At 30.5% G+C, this 24,174-nt stretch overlaps 3 protein-coding genes across 5 annotated transcripts in view; all 3 read right to left on the minus strand.

The window, feature by feature from the left end:
- The window catches only part of CtBP (C-terminal binding protein), a 54,339-nt gene extending 50,890 nt beyond the window's left edge, over positions 1-3,449 (minus strand). For all 3 annotated transcript variants that reach the window (XM_018551450.1, XM_018551448.1, XM_018551449.1), the window contains exon 1: positions 2,860-3,449. The gene's annotated coding sequence lies outside the window, so the exon portion shown is untranslated. The remainder of the gene's footprint in view (positions 1-2,859) is intronic.
- Positions 3,450-7,732: 4,283 nt separating this feature from the next.
- On the minus strand, positions 7,733-10,497 carry ATPsynB (ATP synthase subunit b, mitochondrial). The gene is made up of 4 exons (XM_018551410.1): positions 10,398-10,497; positions 9,244-9,405; positions 8,504-8,856; positions 7,733-8,072 (listed from the first exon to the last, which is right to left on the minus strand). The coding sequence occupies exons 1-4, from the start codon at positions 10,423-10,425 to the stop codon at positions 7,896-7,898; spliced, it is 720 nt and encodes a 239-aa protein (XP_018406912.1). The 5' UTR covers positions 10,426-10,497; the 3' UTR covers positions 7,733-7,895.
- A 2,523-nt stretch (positions 10,498-13,020) lies between these two features.
- ABCD (ATP binding cassette subfamily D) lies at positions 13,021-22,363 on the minus strand. Its single transcript, XM_018551403.1, has 9 exons — positions 21,714-22,363; positions 16,829-17,067; positions 16,282-16,665; positions 15,791-15,885; positions 15,440-15,623; positions 14,839-14,936; positions 14,212-14,438; positions 13,335-13,788; positions 13,021-13,156 (listed from the first exon to the last, which is right to left on the minus strand). The coding sequence occupies exons 1-9, from the start codon at positions 22,277-22,279 to the stop codon at positions 13,118-13,120; spliced, it is 2,286 nt and encodes a 761-aa protein (XP_018406905.1). The 5' UTR covers positions 22,280-22,363; the 3' UTR covers positions 13,021-13,117.
- Positions 22,364-24,174: the final 1,811 nt, after the last annotated feature.

Raw genomic sequence — 24,174 nt, forward strand, 5'->3', positions numbered from 1 at the left:
TGATTATTTATATCATTTTTTACTTATAGTTTACTTCTTTTTAACTATTTTTCTCAAATACATAACGAGATACGTGCAAGATTAGTAACTTATTGGAAATTGTTTCACATAAACAATCCGTAATTGTTCTCATATATAATTTTATGTGAAAAGTCTGCAATTCAACATAGTGGACTCTCTAAAACAAGATGATAATTCTAAGTGGGACATCCGGTTACTAAATTTTTGACAGACCATAAGCCTCCGGTAATACTCTGTCACCGTTTAAAATTTGTTACATACTCGAGGAGAAACTTTTTGTCTCTCAGTTTTTCAGAAAGAGAACTGATAGAATCTTCCTTAACAATCTTGTACGTACCTTGATCATTTAATCTTTCATATGAACGATATATAAAAGTCTGTAAAATTTAACTTAGCATCAGCTGTTGATATCAAATCTTTTGTACAACGATTTGTATTATTAAAGTAAAATAAATAATAAAAATAGTATCACTTGGGTTCTACTTTTTAATTTGATACAAAAAGATATATCATTAAAGTTTTACACACACACACACACACCACACAACTTGGTGCAATATAGAACTAATAGATCTCTTTAAAATGGGCTAGTGTCTTATCTTCGTTTTCATTAAGACTTTTTACGGAAAAAAATTGTTTGAAAATCAAAATAACGGTGTTAACTGCTAAAACTATTTTTAGAACTACATATATACTTTTTAAAATCTCCTACAATAAGAAACTATGGTTGAAAACTTCGTAGACAAAGCAAGTGCTGCATAAATCTGACTCATTTTCCACTCTCGGTCGTAATCAGTTCTCGGTTCTAATAGCTAGAACTATTTGTTTATCCTATCCTAATTATAGAACTATTGAAAATACACTTAGAACTCTCTATAATTAATGAGCCTTCGTGAAATAATACGCTAGCTTCACACACACGCACCCTCGAAAGTAAGTTTCACTCGAAACATTTTTTTGGAATAACAAATAGTTAAGAAGATAATTGCATCCGAAGATTTAAATGGAACACTTACAACAAATAGGACGTTTTAAGTGAAAACCCATATTGAGTATGATTACCTTATTATAACTTTTTTCATTCTTACTTGAAATAAAAGTTATAACTAATTTTCGTATTGCTAAGGCGTAAAATTGGCACTCTATACTTTCAATTTTCTTTTGCATTTAATCAGAACTCTTTTCAAAACGTATTAGAAACTTTAGAACTCTTTGAAGAAGAGTCAGAACTCTATCAATTATATCAAAATTGTGACAATGAGATGTCTTCACAGAGGTGGAAAAAAATTCACCAGCATCTTATGCATATTTCTTTCAAGGCATACTTTCAGATAAAAAAATTATTTAAAATAATAACAATGTTCATCACCAGCTTTATACGTATATCACGGCTTAAATAAAAGGAACATTTGGACTGTTATTGCTTGTAATTCTGTCAAAAATCATACCTCACAATTGAAAAATAGATACTTCAAACTGAAACTTTGCTATATCATAGCATAACTGTCACATGTTTTTAAGAATATTTTTTAAACATATTTTAAACAAATGAAGTAACACTACAAACTTTTATTACAAGCAAATATACTCTACTATGAAATATTTTTTCACTGTTTTCATTTAAAAGAATGCATTCATTTTGATTTAGATGAAATAAGTATAAAGATAAGTATGATTCAGGAAACGGAACTAACATATTACAGTTACAAGTTACTTTCTTTGATAATGGACTGGTGACACCTCATAAAATTCAATCATTATTATTAGTGGGTAATGAAATCTTGTACTAACACCTGGCAATAATTAAAATTTTATTAAATCTTTTTTTATAAGAGTACAAACTGTCACTATCTGGAAACTTTTACACTCCACTATGTAACATCAATTCTTTAGACAGACAATCACTCAAATTTATGGATTTCTGTCAGATATAACTTGAGATATTTAAGTTTTTTCTTTTTTCAGAGACATTTCCCCCTCTCCATCCCAAAAACTATAATGTTAGTTTTAAAGCTATGTTCACACATCATACACACTAAGGCCTTTAGATCTTAAATGGTCAAAGAATCACTTTCTGAATATTATAACAACATAAACTTAAAATATCTACATTTTGTATACATAGATATGTATAGTACGTATACATTACATGTATCCCTCTATCATTATAATTTATGCATTTTTGGAGATTTACATTCAATGTTAACACCGTTCGCCATTCAATATAATTTACAACCGAAACTTGGAACGTATATAAGTAGAGTATTGCATTTATTATCGCGAAAGAGACAACCGTTAATCATCACTCATTAATTTCACATTCTCTCTTAATCAATGTATCTAAAAATCTGAATTTTCTTCAAAAGCAACAAGATTTCAATGATCGTTTTGGCGTTGCGCTTAAAAAGATACGGGTAACGGTATTAATTTTGTTGTCCGAGCGAAAAAAAAAACGAACGCGTACGATTAATCGAGTAAACAATAAACATTTCGTATCGAATTACGTGCGTAAATTACACGAAACGAAGAGAGAGAGAATACAAACTCGCGAGAGGAAAGACAGTGGGGAAGCGGTGCAGAAAAAAGTAGAACAACGCGCGGTCGCATCTCTCGATGTGGCACAAAGAAAATGCACGCGCAAGAGAAGCGCGAAATTCTCGGGGGTGCACCATACGCACGCAACGCCGCCGCCGACATACCACAGGCACACATTTCAAAACTCGTATACGTACTATACTAAAAGTATACGCGGCTCCGCGAGGCGCGCCAACTGTCTTTCGGCTGGTGCGCGCGCGCATGCAGGAAGAAGCCATGATTGCGTGTACACTGCCCACTAACCTGTCGGAGGCGACTCGCTCTCCCTCGATACCCCGCTTGGCGTCCCGACACTCGCGATCGGCTGATGGCTGAGTATTTTTCACTGCGCGCGACCGCACTGCAATCACCAAATTATTCACACTCCCGCTACCCGCACGTCTCTCTGTCCCTTTCTTTCCTCTTTTCACCTTTACTCCTTGTCTCTCTTTCCTTTCTTTACGGTCACGCGTTTTATCTTCTCCCTTTCTCTCCCGCGCGCGCGCTCTCTCTCTCTCTCTCTCTCTCACACACTTTCCTTCCTCTTGTGTACGATCTTCCCACGTCTTCCTTCGGAATACGGAGTCTCCGACTCGTCAATTCTTACAGAAATGTGCGACGGCGACGGCGTCCGTCTACCGGGTGACCGCCGCGGTCGGCACGGAGTATACGAAAAAGTCACGCGAATATTACTATCGGGCGCACTGCAGTCTCCGTATACAGTCGTGAAATATGAATCGCACACGATTTGCTGCGTACACGTAAAGAGTTCCCACGGTTTTTGCGCTTCACTACTCTCGATTCCGTTTCGCTAATAATGCACAGAAATTCTCTCTACCTGCGCTCCGGACTGCTGTCCCTTGTTGGAGGAAAATGGCGGCCCCCGGGCAACTCGCGCGCGCCACCCGATGCTCGTCGTCACCGGCCGAGCGCGGCCGAGCGCGGCCGAGACCGCCCGAATGCTACTGACTGAACAATACGATGCGTTCGATTCGCTGAATGATTCACACATAGAAACTAGATAGTGGCAACACTTAGCTGCATTGATGCTAAAGAGGTGCGTTCCGTTTCGCGCATGATGCGCATGATGTATCGTTTTGTCCTCGTTGTTCACCGAATGTTAAAGAAGGATGGATACACATCATGCGCAACAGCGTAAACACGGAACGCACCCTCTAGGTGTACATTATTACCACTCGGATGTACTCGTATGCAAATCGCTTTAACCATTCGTTTTTACGGAAGATTCCTGTTTCCGATTTAAAAACGCGGATCGTTCTCATGGAACCCGAATATATACACGCGTTTTCTCCATTCAAATTAACCATTCTCGCAGATTAAAAAAGGTGTAACATTTTTGTAGCAGACAGCAAGATTAAGGATTATAAATTAAACATTATTTTTTTCATCAAGAGCTGCTTGACAGAATTTACATTTCAGCATTACTTATTATAAATAATTTATTTTTCAAAATTAACACTCGTATAATATTAGTTACTTATACATATATTCTAAAATATTATATTTTATTTGGATGAACAAAACACCGTTCACTGAAAAATTATTCTTCTCTCTCCGAAATGATGACGATATCTCCGATATTCTGAAAATTTTCTCAGGCTAAACAAAATATCATTGATAGAAAATGTATATGTGTAGCACATCAAGATTTTGAAATTGAGATAAAATGGACAAAAAATGGGATTTTTTTTATTATTTTCAACGTTTTTTTACAGCAAAATAAAACTTAATTCGTTTCAAATCAAATCTATATATAAAGGTACAATTCGAGGGCTTTCATGATTTTTTAATTCATGTAAAACTATTTTTATTAAATTATAGCTATTTGAATTTTAAACTTTTGTATAATAAAAACGGTTCAACAAAAAATCACTTTTTTCTCTCACAAGTGCCAAGAATACGATATCGTTAAAATTGATACGACTCAGAATTTTTTAATAAATTCAGATGATTTCTAGATCATTTTATCTCTCTCAATTTATTAAATCATATTTAACTCGAAAAATCTTCAAAATAATATATATAGCGGTTCGAAGAGGCACCATTTTGATTTAGTAAATATTCATATATCAATCCCTTTAAAAGTCAATAGCCTTGATTATGAATGCCCCTCGTAATCATTCGCGTCGAACGATGAGTGCGCCACCCCTGCTTACCTTCTGTAATTCGCTAACTTTATCTTTAATAACTTAAAAAATAAGCGCGTCGGAATTTTAAATTGTTCGTAGAGGAAAAATTGTCTCTTCGTCAGGAACACGTCTTTACAAAGACACGGAAATATTCTGAATCACACTATATATATATATAAGAATCGATGATACAAAAAACTCTTAGGGGGTGTGTATTCCAAAAATATCTTCTCCGAGGAAAATTTTACTCGAAATATATAGTATACGTAACATATACTGATATACTGTAATGTATAGAGTAAAATCTTTTTCGAAGAGAACGGTTTGGAATGCAGTTTAAGGTATATATACTTAAGATATATTCACACAAACTTGCATAACTGTAATAAACGCATAAACAGAAAATATCCAATTGTATTTCTCTTATCAAATCTTATAACTTTTTTTATACTTTATAGTTTATACGGCTATACGAGTTTGTGTGGATATACCCTTAAATACCCAGTATCCAAGAAAGGATTGGATTTTGTCTATTCGAATTCGTATTTTTAAATAGCGAATACTTTTTTGTGGATTCAATTAAATTCAATTGGATTCAATTGGATTCAATTAGATTCAATTGGATACAACTGGATTGAAAAACTGCGTTTCCTATTCAAAACTATGAATTGAACAGTATTCACAGGTCACAAACGCACTGAAAAAGCTAATATTACTTTATGATTGAAAAGTATACAGATATGCTCCATGCAATTCCTATAAATGAATAAAAACGTATTCGGATTGAAAAGGATTCATTTTGAATCCGTATTTCTGAAAATTTGAATCCATTTCAATCCATTCTCGGATACTGGGTAGTAACATAAGCGAATTGGCCAATCATGTACAGTATAGACCAGAGTGTAAACAGTAGCCAACCAACATGTTGATTTTCCTAGTGTTTACGTCTTACTGCTAGGGGTAACTTTTACCAACTCCAAATAACTTCATCGGCAGATTAGTCCATTTGAATTAACAGATTCATTAGATCTATCGTCAAACGATGACAAATGTGATTGGTCAATTCCGATAGGCTAATCGGCCGATTAAATTAAGTAGTTAATCAGAGTTGGTAAAAGTTACCCTTAAGTGCTTGTGTGCTCTATGAATGATAAAATCATAATTTTGATATGCTCAGAGGAAATCCTCTCAAGTCTCAAGTTTGGTCCAACAAACATGTATGATATGAACTCCGTCAGCGAGCATCGGGAGGAAGGGGAATGAGTTGCGTTCCAAAACCCAACTCTGTCAACCCGAGTATCATTTTTATCCCCAAATAGCACACATAGGTCCGTATTCAGAATGCGTTTTTATTGATAAAAGTGCGCTTTTATCTCTGAAATTCTATAGTATGCGTAACGTAAACTGTAGCATGTTAGAGCGCAACATCATTGTAAGCGCGCGTTCTAAATACGGGCCATAACTTACAAAGTGTTAAGAAAACGCTAAAAAGGTACATATGAGAGCGGTATCCAAGATCCGTCCGAGACTGTCTTTTAGATGTTAATATGGTCCTATGATTGGTTTGTGATACATCTTAAGATTGGGCGCATTCAGCGGACTCAACAGTTGAGTGAGCGCTCGCTATTATTGGTGTATTCTTCCAGATCTAAAATTCTGATTGGATGACCTAAAAGAATACACCAATAATAGCGAGCGCTCACTCAACTGTTGAGTCCGCTGAACGCGCCCATTGTATTACTTAAAACGGTCTTAAATATAAGAACCGACTGATATCAGCCTAAGCGCTTTTTTAAAGCATTGCAGGCGCTGCTGTGCTACTTGGGTCTTTGCTATTCGTCAAATATTAAACAGAAATAAAAGATACTCGGAGTTAACAGAGTTAAATTTTGGAATGCACCCCTAGTCCTTAAGACTGCCGCACACACTTTTCCTAAAGCCCACGGCACATAGAAAAACGTAAGGCCGTAAACGTAATCAGTAAGGAAATCGTAACATTGGATTCGCTACCGGCCTTACGGTCTCTACTGTGATTGGCCAATTCGCTTACTGATTACGTTTTATTGCCTTACGTTTTTGTATGTGCCATGGGCTTCACAGTAACCATAAGACGTACCGTAAGAATTAGCCAATCACAGTATAGAATGGTCAAAAACTCTCTGTTCCGATTGATTAATTCTTATAGTATATCTTACGGTTACCAATACGGAATGTGTATGTAGGACCTTAATGCCTGTTCAATAATAGAGTCGCAAGCTGTAAGAAATTGACCAATCATAGTCGATTTTTTTTTTATATTCAGCTGTGATTGGTCAATTTCTTATGACTTACGATTTGCGACCCTATTGTAGCTTAAGAAACGCCGCATGGAGGGTTCAGAAGGCAAAGTCCTCCATCCATCAGTGACATCAATATGCAGTTTAGCAAAGTACAAGCACAGGAGAGTACAGGCTGCATGGAGAATTGCTGGAGCGGGAATTCCGCACTTCCTCTATTAATAACTTCTATGTATTTAAGAAAAAATACTAAAGAATTAGATATTGAAGTTGTGATTTAAAAAAATATGAATAAATGTTTTACTAGCAGCAGCATATACTTTGTTTTTAATATATATAAATATATACTACTTTGCATCTGGTCTGCCTGTGTCTAATCTTTCCAGTTTTTATTATTTTTAGTATACATTACTCATTCATTTAATAAAGTAAAGATTTCATTTTCGATACATAAAATACATGCACATGTATCGAAAAACGATAATATACTCAATACAATTTTCATTAATATTTTAATAAACAACGAGTGACGTTAAAACTTCTTGATTGTTACTCAGAAACACATTTTTAGCAATATATATGTCAAGATTATTGACGTTTGAAAAACCTTATGTGAATATTTATAAGATGAATTCACACTACCTATAATTAATTTTTTCGATAAAATTTTATTTTCGATAATGCTGCTAGTATATTAATAATTGATTTACATTTACCATTGCAACATGAAGTTTATTCATTCATAATCTTTTGACTATTCTTCGAAAATAATATTTAGTAGACTGCATGAAATGCAGTATGTTCGATGGCACAATCGTTCTTTATCGTACCATCTTAATTCTATTTTACATTCATCTAATTTAATTATAACTTTTTACACTTTCGCAGCAAGAGCTTCAAGATCTTTAATGCATTGGTTAAGAGTCGCTTTCTCTTGTTCAGGAGTAATAGACTTTAATACTCCATTTACAATCCATTGCACCATATGTTTTTGTCCAATTCGACGTTCGAGATTTTGTATTTGTAATTGATAGTCAAGACGCTTCTTCACCTATAAACAGTAATTAAATGAAAATTCCAGAATTGTTTCTTTATGAAGAAATTTGATACGAAAACAGTACTACAATATTACAAATATTTAAAGTACATTTGTTTAATAGTTTCATGTAATAAATACAGGATTTTAAATAAAAATTTCATTTCAGTAGTAAAATAAGTATATGCAAGAAAATTACTAAAAAGCTACTAATATGAATTTTTCAATTTCACAAAATTTATATTGATCCATTTTTTAATTTTCAGATATGTTACCAAACAGATGATACATATATTAAAATTAATAACTGTTTTCTTTAATTACTTATTGTTAATGTGTAACATTAAAATACTTATCATATAATTAATCAAAACTAAATTTATATTATTCTTTGATAAATGCCTTAACATTATTTTATTTTATATTCTATCATGTAAAAGTTATACCTCTTGATAGACGTGCACCATACGTTCTCTGTAAGTTGCTTCCAGATGCATCTTAACGTTTTCTTTCTTAATGTCTATTATCATTTTCTGTCCATCCAAACTTGACTGTTCTTTCTTCTCATGTGAAATTAGATCTTCATATTCCCGTATTTCGCTGTTTCTAGTTTCATTAAGTTCATCATCGTATTTATCTATTTCTTTATCCAAAAACTGAGCAAGTTTTGGGCCAAATAATTTTACACTTGCTACACATATTATGAACATAGATAATCCATTATAATATTCATGTTCCAAGATATAAATTTCTTTGGAAACTAGATAAGAGCCCACACTTAAAGCAAATACGTACGGTCCTAAAAATAAAATAATAATGATAATAAGAAAATAGATCAGTCTGCTTGATGCTACAAATATTTTGAAGCATTTTATTGACTAATTAGAAGAAAGGAATTTACTAATTAAAGAAAACTTCAAACCCCATTTGTAGCATCAAGTAAACTACAATCAATATTGTCATTTCATATATTATAAAATAATCTGCGATATAACAAAAAAATAAAATTTTATAAAAAAGTTAAGTGTAAAATAAATGTTTTGTATAAGACTTTTTTTTTAAAACAATTTAATTTGAAGTATTTTCATTGTATATACTTTTTTTATATTATATCTAAAGAGGGCTTAAATTTAAAGCCGAAATATGTAAAAAATCCCATTATTATTATCTATTAGCAACAACTTACCTGATGCACCAGTTTTTGAATAGAAAGCTTGAAACCACTCTTCAGGTATAAATCCATGTCTAACTGGAGATGGATCAATCAAACGTTTAGGTCGAGTTGGCTGTGTTGCTACTGACGAAGCACATTGTATTCCTCCACGCACAGACATAGACAGTAACTGAGCTATGATAGATAACATATAATATTACCCAGAGTTCGTAATGTTATAATAGTTCATAAAAATAATAAGTTACCGATACTTTTTGTACAAAATAACTCATTACAATTACTTGTTACTAATTTAAAAGAAAGAGTACTCAGAATTCATTGAGATATTGCTAACAAAACAATCTAAGAAATTACTTGTTAAAAATCAGTAGCGTGACATGTTTGAATATAAATAAAAATTCCACACATGTTAAATTCAAATGAAATACTCTACCACTCTACATACAGATCGCCAAATCTGGTTATATATACTACATATTTTCAGTATTGGTAATGACTATCGGAATGCTATAATAAAAAACACAAAACATTTTTCAATATTTATATTTCTAATTAAATAAAATATTTCTAGTCAAACATAATTAAAAACTATGCAGTATATTGAATAGATATAAAAGTAATAAAAGATTAAAATAGTGAATTTGTTATCATTACAGCAAACAAGTAATAATTACCAAAAAAAAAAAGAAAGAACGATAACAGTACTGTGAGTTACTCTCTTTCCAATCCTGAATTATTGCCAAGTGGAATTAAAAGATAGATTTTAAATAATTATTATGGTTATCTTTAGTACACAATAAAGTATAAATTTGATATTTTTGTATACATATATAAAAAAGAGAGATAAAAAAAATTGTACAAAAAATATAAAATGGCTATTTTCAAGAAAATATGCCTGTATAATGTATATCACCCATAAAAAGAGATTAGCATTCTATTTTTAAAATGAATAAAATAGGCTTAAATATATATTACATAACTATGTAATATATAAATAAAATTTATGGTACATATTAGGAAAATAATGAAAGAAATTGTATCTAAATGTTATTACATAATTTAAAAATCAAACTTTGTGTAATTAATGAAACGACGTTATCCATTAATAATTGAGAGCACTTATTGTAAAATACGTAATACAATAAGAATCACTGCAATTGATTTACCATTGCGGAGAGCCAATCTTGATAACATTTTATATCGTATGGGTCTACTACTTGTCAATACTCAACAGCGAACACCATGTTCAACAGAACAGGACAGTAATGGCGGATTTCGATTAAGGCTGAGAACACATAATCCACAGACTGGAAACATTTATATGAAATAAGGTATTCAATTGCGTATAATGGCAGCTAATAAAACAACCAATCAAATGCTAGCTCCAAAGCGCTAAATTCAAATACAGTATTGATAAAAATTGCATGAAACAAACATGCAAACAAAATTAAAATTTGTAAAAATAATACAAAAATTTATAAATAATTAAAACAAAAAATAAAATAATATTAATAAATGTAATGATAATATTTACTTGTAATTAAGTAAATGATAATAAATGAGAACATTAAGTGATTTCAAATTAAAAATATTAGTAAAAACATTATTATAATGACAAGATACCAAAAATAATTATTATGATTACTAAAAATGATATGAATGGTATCTCTATCTTTATTTAATATTTAAGATTGCATAAAATTGATCATAAAGTGCTTTATTATAATATACTATTATGAATAAATAAACACATTTTTTAATATATTTTTATTTAACAAGAAGCATAATTTTGTAAACATACAGGTCCATATTCAGAATGCCTTTTTATTGATAAATTTGAATCATCAAAATTCTCATTTCAATATTGTACCAACAATCGTAGTTGTCGTTAGATGTGTTTAATTTTCGTTGGGAAAATCAATTCTATTTTAAGTTTTGACATTTTATAATAATTATGTGACCACCTAGTTTTGACTTCGATATATACATTTGCGAGATGATGGCCACTAATGATTTGTTTGTTATGAGCAATTTGGTAAGTTTTTTAACGGCTTGATATGTTTTTCTGAATCTTATTATTTTTTTTATTTTTTCTTTTTCCATCGCAGAGTATGGTAAAACATAGTATCAATTGATCGGTCAATCGTTGGTCCTCTCTTCTACACGTTTTTATCAAGTCCAAAAAGTGTCCATCACAATTATTTTTTACATTTTTTGTAATTTTTTTATATGGATATTACGATCTTGAAATACAATAAGATCATTTTAATTTAAAACATTTACGGAATTGTACAAACATCCGAAGAGGGCTGAATCATACAGCCGAAACATGTAATGCGCGCGTTTATTGTAAATTTTAATCAGTATAATATAATTAAAATGTAGCTCATTTTTTGAAAAATTTTTGCATATTAATTATTTGACTCTTATTAGTCCTTTACATAATTGTTGGTTTTATGTTAAGAGTCCTTGTATTCAAATTAATTAAATTCAGAAATTAATTTGATCGTGCTCCCAAGCGGCTACTCATCCTATGCTATACCCCATTTAATGTTGCATGACCTTTATGATCGTACGAAAACTATAGCTGTTATATCGGTAATCCATGAATTCTGAATATTAACGGATGTATAACTGTTACATATCTTGTCAATAGATACCATTCCAATAATATTACATCATTGCAAAAATATTGCAGTAACGTTGCTACAATATCATAACATAATATAAATATCGAAATAGTCCTATACTTTTTATTATAAAATGCTACGTGTAAAAAAAATTATGTACAAAATTATTATAAACAAAAATAATGAATTATATATTTCTAATAATACAGTGAAGAACAATTTTTCATACATTATCATGTATAAACCAATATTTCTCTCTCTCTCCCTCTCTCTCTCTCTCTCTCTCTCTCTCTCTCTCTCTCTTCTGAATCATATATATAAATTATATTAGCTGTAAAACATGAACATGCCCGAAATAATGGTCATATACATGATTACATATACATGATAATATGTAATTACATTATAATTGAATATAAATAGATATATATTATAATTATATATTTATATATAACTATAAATTATACATATATGGAACTTTTCTCCTATTATATGTTGTACATAAACCAATATTTCTATACAAGCTGATTAAAAAATTTTATATATAATTACACATAAACATATAATCATATATAATATTACATATAATTATATATAATTACATTCATATAATTATATACGAAACGTTTTTATCCCGAGTCATATTTTATTGTAGGTTTAAAATATTTTGTTTCATATATTAAGTTTCATATTAATTACTTTATCATGAAAATATGATTGTAAATCAAAAGAATAAGCTAATAAAAGCAATTGTCGTTCAATAAGAGTTTCTTTTACAATTATAATTTATATTTTATATATAATATATTTATAATGTGTATTGTTTGATCCTTGATTATTTTAAAGTAAGAAAAATATATTTTTACAAAATTGCAGTTCTAAAAAAATATATATATACATTCATATATTTCCATACACCATAATAATTTATCTATCATTTTTTATTTTTACGTCAATATTCTATAATATGATATGGAAAACAGAATACGATAAAAGAGAAAATGAAAAAAATACGGAAAATATCTATGCCCATATTCACAATCAGACTTTACATTTAAGACTTCCTTAAATTTATCTTCAGATGTTCTATATTATTTTATTGGCTACTAAATTTGAAGATAAATTTAAGGAAACCTTAAGTATAAAGTCTGACTATAAATACAGGCCATAAAGTAGACAAATTTGTATTTTTTTCGTATTCTATATTCATATTTTTTCATTATACCTATATATATTTAAACTATAAACTGTACTTTTCAACTAATTCCCACATAGGTATTTTCAGGATGCAGCTCCTGAAAAGAAAATATAAAAAGTAAACATTAAAAATAATAATAAAATATATGTATATAACACTATATCAAATCAAGATAAAATGATTCGTTTGCTTTTCTGAAGTAATAAATAAAATTAAAAAGTATGAAGAAATACGTTCTTAAAGAGCCATTCATGCAAAATAAAATATTTACATACATGCAACATATGGTAGTGGCTAGTCTTTGCTTTCTCTTGTTCTACTTCTTCCTTATTGGCTTCTCGATTCGGCAATATCGATAACCCGTCCATATTCAGTGGACCAAAAGTCCAACCGCCGTCTCCATCAAATTTCAATAATAATTTGTGATATTTTGCGAGTGATGCCACTCTGTGAGTAATGGTTAACAGAGTGATTCCTTTTTTCTTTGCGGTTTCGTACATTATTCCTTCAGCTTCGAGACTGACAGCACTTGTACATTCATCTAATAAAGCATATTGTGGAGCGTGATAAAATAGTCGTGTCATTGCAAGCCGTTGTTTTTCGCCACCCGATAGAGTAGAGTCCCAGTCGCCGAGAGCATCGAAACCTTCCGGTTCTCGTTCTACAATACTTCGCAAATCCACATCATCCAGCAATTGTAACAATTCTTCATCCGAGCAATTCTCCGATCTGCAACATGAAAACACAATGCATATTTTCTATTCATATTTCAATAAAGAATCGAATTGCTGTATATAAAGAATGTATAATTCTATTTAAAAAATATATTATAAGATATATATTTATATACGTATTATGAAAATTTAATTAATTATAACACTTGCAGGGTTTGATAAAATAACTAATACATAAAATATTAAATAAAAAAATAGGTCAGAAGAAGTTATTTAAAATAATAAATACTAAATAATTATTTCATTTTTCTCTAAATTTAAAATATATATTTTAAATACAATCAAGCCCTAATAATTTGATAATTATATATATAACTTAAATTACCTATATTAATTTGATTAAATGTAACAATATAATTTAAATCTGTTTCGGTTTTTATTTTTAATATAATTGTATAATATATTTATGTATGTATACCCAGAATGCGCTGGATAAATAATTTGATCTCGAAGACAACCCACTGTCATGTACGGCTTTTGTGGTATATAAAATAAGGCAGGCCTGCTATGCTTAGAAGAATTTTTCTCGGCTGGTCTGACGAGGGTTCCATCGTAAACGGGCCAAAGACCAGAAATGATACGGAAAAGAGAGCTTTTACCGCAGCCATTAGGTCCAGTGATTAATACATGATCGCCTGGTTTTATCTGTAAATTATGAATAAATGTAGAGATATAATATATACGTGTAAAATATAATCAGATGTAGTATATTTATCATATTCTATTGATTTGGATTCAACAAAAAGTAATAAAATAAAATTAATATAATAGTATGATAAAAAATATGATAATATGAAATAAAATAACAAAGACAATATTTTATATATAATTAAATGCAAATATAAAAATATGTGTTTATACGTAAAATATACATAAAAGTAAATTATACATAATGAATATAAATAAAGTAAATAAGAATAATAAGGTAATTGTAATTATAGTAATCATATATATCTTTCATAAGGTTAAACATTGGAATAGATATAATGTGATTCTGTAACTATATATAGTCTATATGTAAAGTTCGTGATAACAAACTACTTACATGAACTGTTAAGTTAGATACAATTATTTCGCAATTAGGTGTAACTATCGGAACGTTGATTAGGCTTATACTGCCATCTGTGCTCTCGCGAACAATTCCTGATAAACAATAAATTCATGTATAACGATTTTCTTAGAAGAATCTAACATAAGGAAAGAATAACAGAAGCGTAAACAAAACTTCTAGGAAGCGAATTGAAACAATGGAACATAAAAGAAACATAAACGTCTCTTTTACGTTTTATTGGTTCAATTCACTTCCTAGAAGATTCATTTACGTTTCTGTTACTCTCCTGTTATATTAGACTTACGCTCCGATTTTTATTTTTGCCAATGTTAGAATTTTTGTTTCAAAATAATCTCGGGAATCAACTTTTAAGCGTTGTTACGATTTTTACCAAATACCTCGTATATATTTCATAATATTCAAAATTATTAATTTATCAATTACTAACAATGTTAAAGTATCATTTTTTAAATTAGTAACTTCAAAATATTATAAAATATACATTAAAAATAATAATAATAAAATCAAGTTTTATTTAATTAATCAAATTTTATTATGTTATTAACTATAAGTTCATTGAAATCATTTAATTTACCTTTTATTATTGGGGTACCGTTACTAAATTCAATTACTTTTTCCGTTAAATCAGTGTTACCGTTTAAAAAAGACCTTGATGAACTAGTAACGATGTTCCTTTTATATTTGCAAAGCGCGGCATCCTTAAACACGTCTAACATTTCGCTGACGCGTGCCGCATATCCCGCCAATGCGACTAATTCCTATTTTAACAAAAATTAAATAAATATATTAAAATTAATATTAAATAAATATCTTCAGCGCGCGTATCTTTGAAATCATTAAGTATAGTTTCCATTCGGATTCATTTTTTAATATATCTCAAATTGTATAGAATTATAGAAATTAATAAGTATTAAAATACTCGTACTTTATAAGACGACATAAGTCGTTCGACAGCATCTGCCCCAGAGCTCAAAAGATTTTTTGAAGTAGTTAGATACCTTGTTCGCTCACTCACACCATCTAATTAATAGCCGCAAGAGTAAAATATTATATTTATTTGTAGTTGTTATTAATATTTATATCATGATTATATACTACTGTCATATTAACCTCCTTTTCCTTCTTTCCTTTTTTATACGGTATAAATACAAATCATATAAATAAATAATAAGTGAAAATCTCATTCGATTATTTACCTGTCTTGAAACACATTTAAAATGTATTACTTTGTATAAAATGTATGTAAAGAGTATATAGTTCTATATAAAATTACATAATAATAATATAGAATTATAAAAATGATTTCTATGAATCTACAATAAACTATGACATCTACAAAAAATGACTCATTATTCCTACTTTTTTTCTTTGTATAAGATGTGCGTAAAAATATCAATGGTTGCTCACTGCACATACCATCGCTATCTGCATTAATCATCCTACTTCCCAATGATGTAGCTGCTGTGTTATAAAGTAACGGCATTGCGATAACGAGAAGTCCCGTGCCAGACCATACGTACTTCATGAGGAATTGTTCCAACATCACATACCATAATTTTACAGCGAGAATACGATGCAAATGCTTCACTAAAGATTTATAAGCAGAATTCAAATAACGATGTTCCGTATCGTGACCCGCATAAAATGCAATTTCTTCTGCATGCACACTAATACGAGCATGTGCTTCTCTTAATTTGCCGCGTCGTGTTGCTTCCTCAGCAACTAACTGGCCAAACTTCGGTGAAGCAAAACGCAGGATTTGTCCGGTTAAAGCAATAACCGCTGCCGCTAATAGTGGTCCTAGGTAATAAAATATGATAAAATATAATTAAAGGTTTATACATTGTATACATATATAACAATTGACACATATATGTCGATACATATATATTCTTTATTTGCAGGAATTACATATCCGACAATACAGAATCGACGAAAGTAAAATGGTACATAAAAATCTCACCTGGTATCGTCTTTGCACCCATTTTGTGTGAAAATGAAATAAGCGCTATACCAACTAAAGCACAATCTAGCAGCGGTTTTGTTAAACTAGAATACAGATGCGCTACAGAACCAGCTAGCTCTGACAAATCATCTGTCAGTCTTTGCTCGGCTCCACCAAGTCTGGTGTCTAAAGCCGATACCCTATAGTAGGTCTGTTGACTCAAGTACATCTTGTAGGCATGTTTCACCAAACGCTCCCTGCACAAATAATCAAAGGATTAAATTTTGTTCTACAGGATCTTTCTATCCAATTGAAATGAGAATATTTTTATTGCTTTTAATAGTTTTAATCATATATTTAAAATAGAATGATAAATGTATATTTTCATATATGAAAATATATAAAAATAATTATGTAAAAATGAGATATAACAACTTTTTATTGCAACATGAGAAGTTATATAATAAAAAAAAAAACACCTCATATAGTTGCTTTAAAATATGTATGCAAAATTAATAATTTATCTTCTTTAGCAATGATACGTGTTTTTGACAGCTGCAAAGTATCCCATTTTATTACATATTTTATAATAAATTGACGCAGAATTACTTTTACACATGGATTTATCACAAATTTTATTTTATTTTTGACAAGGATCAAAGATAAAAACACATATAAATGCCAACGTTCAAATTGTATACACGGAATTCATGATTTTTTAACAATATGAAGATTATATAATGGATAATTTAATTTTAAGGTATATTATTGTATCATCGAAAATGACCCGATCGGTGTCGAAACGTCTGAAGTTGTATTATTGTATTAATATATAAATTAAAATAATTTGTTAAATTAAATTGGCTCTACGACCTAGTTATATTTTTATACAAAATTAATAATTTCTTAAATAGTGTTTTTTTATACACCAATTGATTTATTTTATTACTCTGTTTATAAAAGTATTAAGGTACGATTGTCAAAAAATTAACAATTTACAAGATATTTAATCAATATATATCAGAATAAATCCAGTAAACAATTTGCTAACAATTTGACATTAATTCGCTCAAAGCTTAGTATAAGCAAATTCGGTGCCATCCAGAGTCGGATTAAGGTTTTTGCCATCCCTAGAGGTAGTGAAATTTTTGTCGCCCCCATTCAACTGTCCAATAACCATATTGACGTAAGAAACAAAAAAGGTCATTTATAGGGATTGAGAAACCTTATTTTTATTACACGTTTACATCTGATAAAAAAATTGATTATCTTTAGAACTCCTTTAAAAAAAATGCAGCCCCCCTAAACTTACCGCCAAAATGTATAATACATATATGTTATTCTTATTATATTCTTTTTTTAAAGACGTATTTTAATTTGAGATAATTTTATTTATTTTAACAGTTGATATATTCGTAATATCTTGTTCGTAAATCGAATTCGTAATATCGAATTGATATTTTACGATATAGCGGGAAGCACAGACTTTTGCATAACGCATAAACCATATACATAAAAAATTTGATTGGTCCATTGACTCATGCATAAGAAAATAGGCCAATGAAATTCCTTATGCACATGCTTTATGCGTTATGCAAAAGTCTGTGCTCCCCGCTTATACCTGACATGACAAATGATAGACGTAGTACCACGAGGATTCCCTTAACATGCAATATTTTTCAGAAAGTTAAAAAAAAATATTTGTACATTTTTAATTTTTAATTATATACATAATTTTTTGTACATAATTAATATGCATAATTACATTTTTAATCCCAAAAATTTCCTGACATTTCCCTGATTTACTGACAAAATTTTAAGATTTTTCCTGACTTTGAATAATACATATTTTGCAATGTTTCTTGTATTTTTATCCTAATATGGAAAATATTAAATATTTTATTGATCCAGCAATTAAACGTAGATGCAGATATTTTTCAACAATCGAATTAAAAAAAAAATGCTAGTCATAACAAAACATATACGCACAAGACATAACAGTGAATTAGCACCGCAAAATCACGGCAAATTATAAAGCTAAAGAATTGTCGAGCGAGTTGGCTTGAAGAACGAAGCGGAATATGATATCATCAATGATTTTTATCAATTGTGACGCCGTGATATAAATAAATTTCTATACAGCTGTTCATTTTTCCTGACAAGCGTGCTAAATCCCTGACTTTTCCTGACTTTACTGACTTCCCTGACTTGTGGCAACCCTGAATTAATATTAATATCGGAATAATATATCGTAAAATATCAATTCAATAATAAGATATTACGAATATATCAACTATTAAAATATAAATTTGTAACTATATATGTTCATTTGTCTCGTATGGTAAACATTTGTATTTACATACATCGATATGAAATAAGATATAATGCTAACGAGGTGCCATCTGACGTTTAAAATGTGAATCAGATACACATTTCTGAAGGTGATGATGATGATGACGTATCTGACATCAAAATTTGATAGTTCGGTCTTCGCATCGCAATATCTCCATTCGTAGGCCATAAAAAACAATTTTATTATAAAATTTAAACTTCTGAGTAAATTGAGAATACTGAGAAGTCGATTGATTCAGTCGTTCATTGTGACATCCGATAATCTCGGGTGCTCATCGACTCGCGTAAATATATATGGTGCGGTCTCGTTTTACTTGGCGCGAGACGCCAAGTGTCTCTGGATTATCTCTATCCGTCTATCTATATTATCTAACTATCTACGTTATATATCTATTATCTATCTATATAACTACAACATCTTGATGTACAAACGTAAAACAAACGCTGTAAAATGAAAATATCTGGAATTTTAAATTTACGCTATTTTTGCTTTTAATCTCATGGTAAATTATATGTATCAATCAAAGTTTCTTTACACGCTCTCTACCTGTTAAGATTAAACAAAACTTCGCGTTTCTAGCAATCTGTGGACGACTTAATCTTAATTATGATTAACTATGATTATTCATAGTTATTATACTTTAAGTGATTTCTCTAATTACAAATATCGCAATTAAAATGCTATTCATACAGTATTTTAGCCATAATTTCAGCATAAAGCAATTCGTCTCCAATAGGTCTTCTATAGGTATCTATAGTCTCTCTTGGCACTTAAGTACTTATACATCATTTTATGTAAATTTATATATTACAACGTACATAGCTTTTAATTTAAACTGCGCGCCGAAATGATTTTTCAGTCTTGAAACAGACACTCCATTCAATTATCGCAGTAATGTGACAAGTCAAATTGACTTGATTGAAGTTAAATTGAAAAATCATTTCGGCACGCACTGACTTAAAGGACTACATACGTAGTACATGCATAAATTATCATAGAAGCACTTAAGATCCAGCTTTGACTGTTATGAGCTCTATTTTCTATTAATTATTGTGTAATTAAGCGTTTATATTTAAAAAATTATTTTACGGAAAAAGGGTTAACACTTTTATTATACTTAATTTTTCACGAAATTTCTCGCTGTAATAATTTTACCTTTGAATTGCAGGAGATTCTGTATATATGTGTATACACTGTAAAAAAATAAAATGTTAATTTTAACTCAAAGACGTTGAGTGGATTTTTTGAGACATGCAAAAATGTTAACATATTAATGTTAATTTTAACATTTTTGCATGTCTCAGAAAATCCACTCAACGCCTTTAAGTTAAAATTAACATTTTATTTTTTACAGTGTATGTACATATATACATGTAATATATGTCCATACGTACGTATGTGTGTGCGCGCGCGCGCGCATGTGTGTGTGTGTGTGTGAAAATTAAATAAAAAGATTATTTATAAATTTTTATTTTAAGCAATAGTTTATAAAATAACAAGAGTTTAAATATAGTGTTATTAACAGATTACGTTCAAACACTAAAGTGCGCGCTTACGAAAAATCAAAAATTACCGCGTAATTCATAGATACGTGGTTTAAATTAGCTGTACTTGCGAGTTCTTATATCTATAAAAAAACTACTGTTTAAAATAAAAATGTACACATAACTTTTTCAAATGCATTCTTGCTGTGGTATTTTGATTCGCGAATATCGGGACATTCCATTATTATGTATAAGTATAGACATTTTATACTTAATGACATAATATATACAGAGAGTCCCATTTTAATTTAAACAGCTAATTTCTGAAAATCGCGAAATTTTAAAGAAAAATATTTCAATGGAAGGTACGCGATAGTATTAGATAGAGGATACATCGATATATATACATATATGTATTTTAAAATTGAGTGCATCAGGAAATGACTATCACGAACGGTATAGCTGCGCTATAACTATGAGCGACTGTTCGGTGTCGTCTGCCCGGTAATGTTAAAAATAAATTATGATCTGTTTATCACGTAAAACCGTAAACACTTGATGACGAGATCACTTCTAGGTCGCTCGCAAAAGAAATATTCGTAGAATATATCTAATATTTAAATTATATCTACATAGAAAAAAATCGAGGAAAAACCTGTCACGTCATTTCTCTCTCTCTCTCTCTCTCTCTCTCTTTGTGCTTAGTTTATATTATCTATATCTATATATATATATATATATAATACATATAAAATTTCGCTTCTTTGATTTTTTCTAAGTTTCTATTTATTTTTTCATTTATCTTAATATTTTAAATGTCGTATAACATAGTGCAGATTGCGTGAATTTAATGATGCTATTTAAAAGAAAATAATTGAGAAACTAAAAAAAGGATACTAAGAAGCGTGCGATTCAACACATTATAGAATCTATGTATGTATACATCGGTAGAATCTCGTTTCCAGGATATGAAAAAGAGAATGATCATCGTTCCCAAGAAAAGGACAAATAAAAAGCATTCACTCATCCATATTAAAGAAAGCACAGGGGAATAGCAGGAGCGTACCTAAAGCTAAGCGCCAGCCGACCTTCCAGGTATCTGATGGCGGAGTTGACGAAGGTGGCGGGCAAAGCGATGGCAAACCATCGTGCGAGCATTAAGCCAAAACCGCGTACATCGCGCAAAACTATCCTCTTCACAATCTGACCTTCCAATTCGGCTACGTACACCGACAGAAAGGTTCTCGCCAGCAACGTCAGTGTTGCACATGTCAGCAAACCCATTTCACGGGTACGCCATCCTGGTACCATAATCTTCAATAACATCATCAACTGTCGGAAAAAATCCCGATCCAATCCGACTGATAATCTTTGTTTTCCTCCGCCATTTTCAGCGGAGCTATTATCAGAGGTGTTATCTCGAAGGATGGCATTGTTTTTATTCTGCTTAGAATGAGACGAATGGCTTTTCTTTTGGGCGGACTGTTTGAGGAGAGTAAGAACGTGCGGGTAGGTGAGCTTGAGAAGATAAAGCGCCGTAGCGGCTCCGGCGACGCTGCAGGTCAGCGTCTCCTGTCGCACGCCGTAGCGCGCGGACGCGCCGTCTATCAGCTTCGAGAACACCGACGACATTCTTCGTCTTCGCGTTCCCGTCGGATGAGCATTGGCAAAAATTAGCAAATCTTAATAGCGCGCGTCCCGCGCTGTCACGAAAATTACGGCAATGATGGTAATAGCGGCGCATCTACGATTCAATCTCCGTTCCGCCGTTGCAGCTCGGTTGCAGTTCGTCGCTTATTTTAGACGCGCGAGCGAGAGAGCGCCTGTTGCGATTGTGCACACGCGGTCACATGAACGCATACACGCGTGACCATTCGGGCCGGCCATCAGCTGGCAACTAACGCTTACTGCTTACTCTCGCGCGATACGCCACGATGGAGAACTCACAGTTAGCATCGTTATTGCGCGTGGCCCTCTCCACGACTTCAGTTCTCTTTTCATCAGTATATTAGCGCTTTGTGTGAGTAAATGAGTTAAACTTTCTTATTCGCTCAACGACACGCAATCATTTAGATATGAATAATAATACGCGATTCACATGAATCAGCATTAACAAGCAAGCTGATTAGATTATAAATTTTTATATGAATTTATTCATAAGATTTTTCAAGGTATTTAAAACATTCTGAAATTGCAGTTAAGATTAAATTTTTCTTTACCTTGATGTTAGAAATACTAATTTAATGTTTCGATGGCAGATTCTGTAAGTTTTAAGAGTTTATATTAATTTTTATTTTAAATTAATTTATGTATACTTTTATGTGATTTGTAATTTATATATAATTAGAGTTTTATTTTCTTTATTTAAATATTTTACAACAGTATATCTGCTTTCACTTTCTTTTATTTTAATTTTGTTTATTAAAAATACAATAATAAATGGATGATAGCTATAATAATGTGCTGCTTAATATTGAAATTATTAAAACGATATATTGCCTGACTTAACAATGTCTTCTTTGCTTATACTCACACATTCATTTTTTAATATTTAATTTTGTAGCTATTAAGTAAATAAATTTATATTGTATACATTTAAAGAAAAAAAGTAATAAAATGTCTATTTCCTTAACTATTTTTACGTCTTTAATATTATTATATATCATCAAACCTTTTTTTTAATTATAATTTTGTAACGTTATTTATGTATAAAATTTAATAAGGAGAATAAAATAAAATTAATGAGTAATAAACATTTAAAAAATTAATGATGTGTACGTTTTATTCTTAACCTAAAAAATCTATATGTTTAACACTTTTCTCATACAGTTTGTCATATTTCCTTCTTATTTTAAATGAAATAAACAGAGAATAAATTAAAATGCGGATTTCTCTCTAAGCAATGTATCTAGTTTTTGTCTAGCTGCAACAATCACTCGCACGATGTTATCGCAAGGTCAACGCTCTTGAGTGTTGCTTATAATCTGTAGCTGGCCGTATATCTTCCTTACTCAGTATATTTGTCTAGTTTATGATATAAAGTCGCTATAGACATTATATTAAATTAAATGCAACGCAAACACGTAGATTTTATATAACTTAATGTTACAAAGAAAAGAAAACTATAGTTTAACATTTTTTATTTAAAAATTTAGAATCGCGCGATAAACTACGTATACAGAGTGTTTCGGAAATACAACTGAAAAGAATGTGGTTCTAATACATAAGAAATACATAGAATAATTTTTTTTTCAAATTAGCCTTTGTTATCGGGAAAATTACAATAACATTTTCGACTTAATTTTTGTATGTAGAATTATCTCCATCTCGCTTGTACACAATTTCCAAAAGTCTACGAATATTTTGCTTAAACTAAAAAATTCTTTTATTTTAAATTAAAAGAATCTAATATAAAAAATTGAATGATTAATAAGAAACTGTAATTATAATGTGTAATGTAGAAATTTAATACACACACACACACACACACACACACACACACAACAAACATATATACATACACACTG

The sequence above is a fragment of the Cyphomyrmex costatus genome, unplaced genomic scaffold (assembly GCF_001594065.2).
Source record: "Cyphomyrmex costatus isolate MS0001 unplaced genomic scaffold, Ccosl1.0 scaffold14, whole genome shotgun sequence".
Lineage (NCBI taxonomy): Eukaryota > Metazoa > Arthropoda > Insecta > Hymenoptera > Formicidae > Cyphomyrmex > Cyphomyrmex costatus.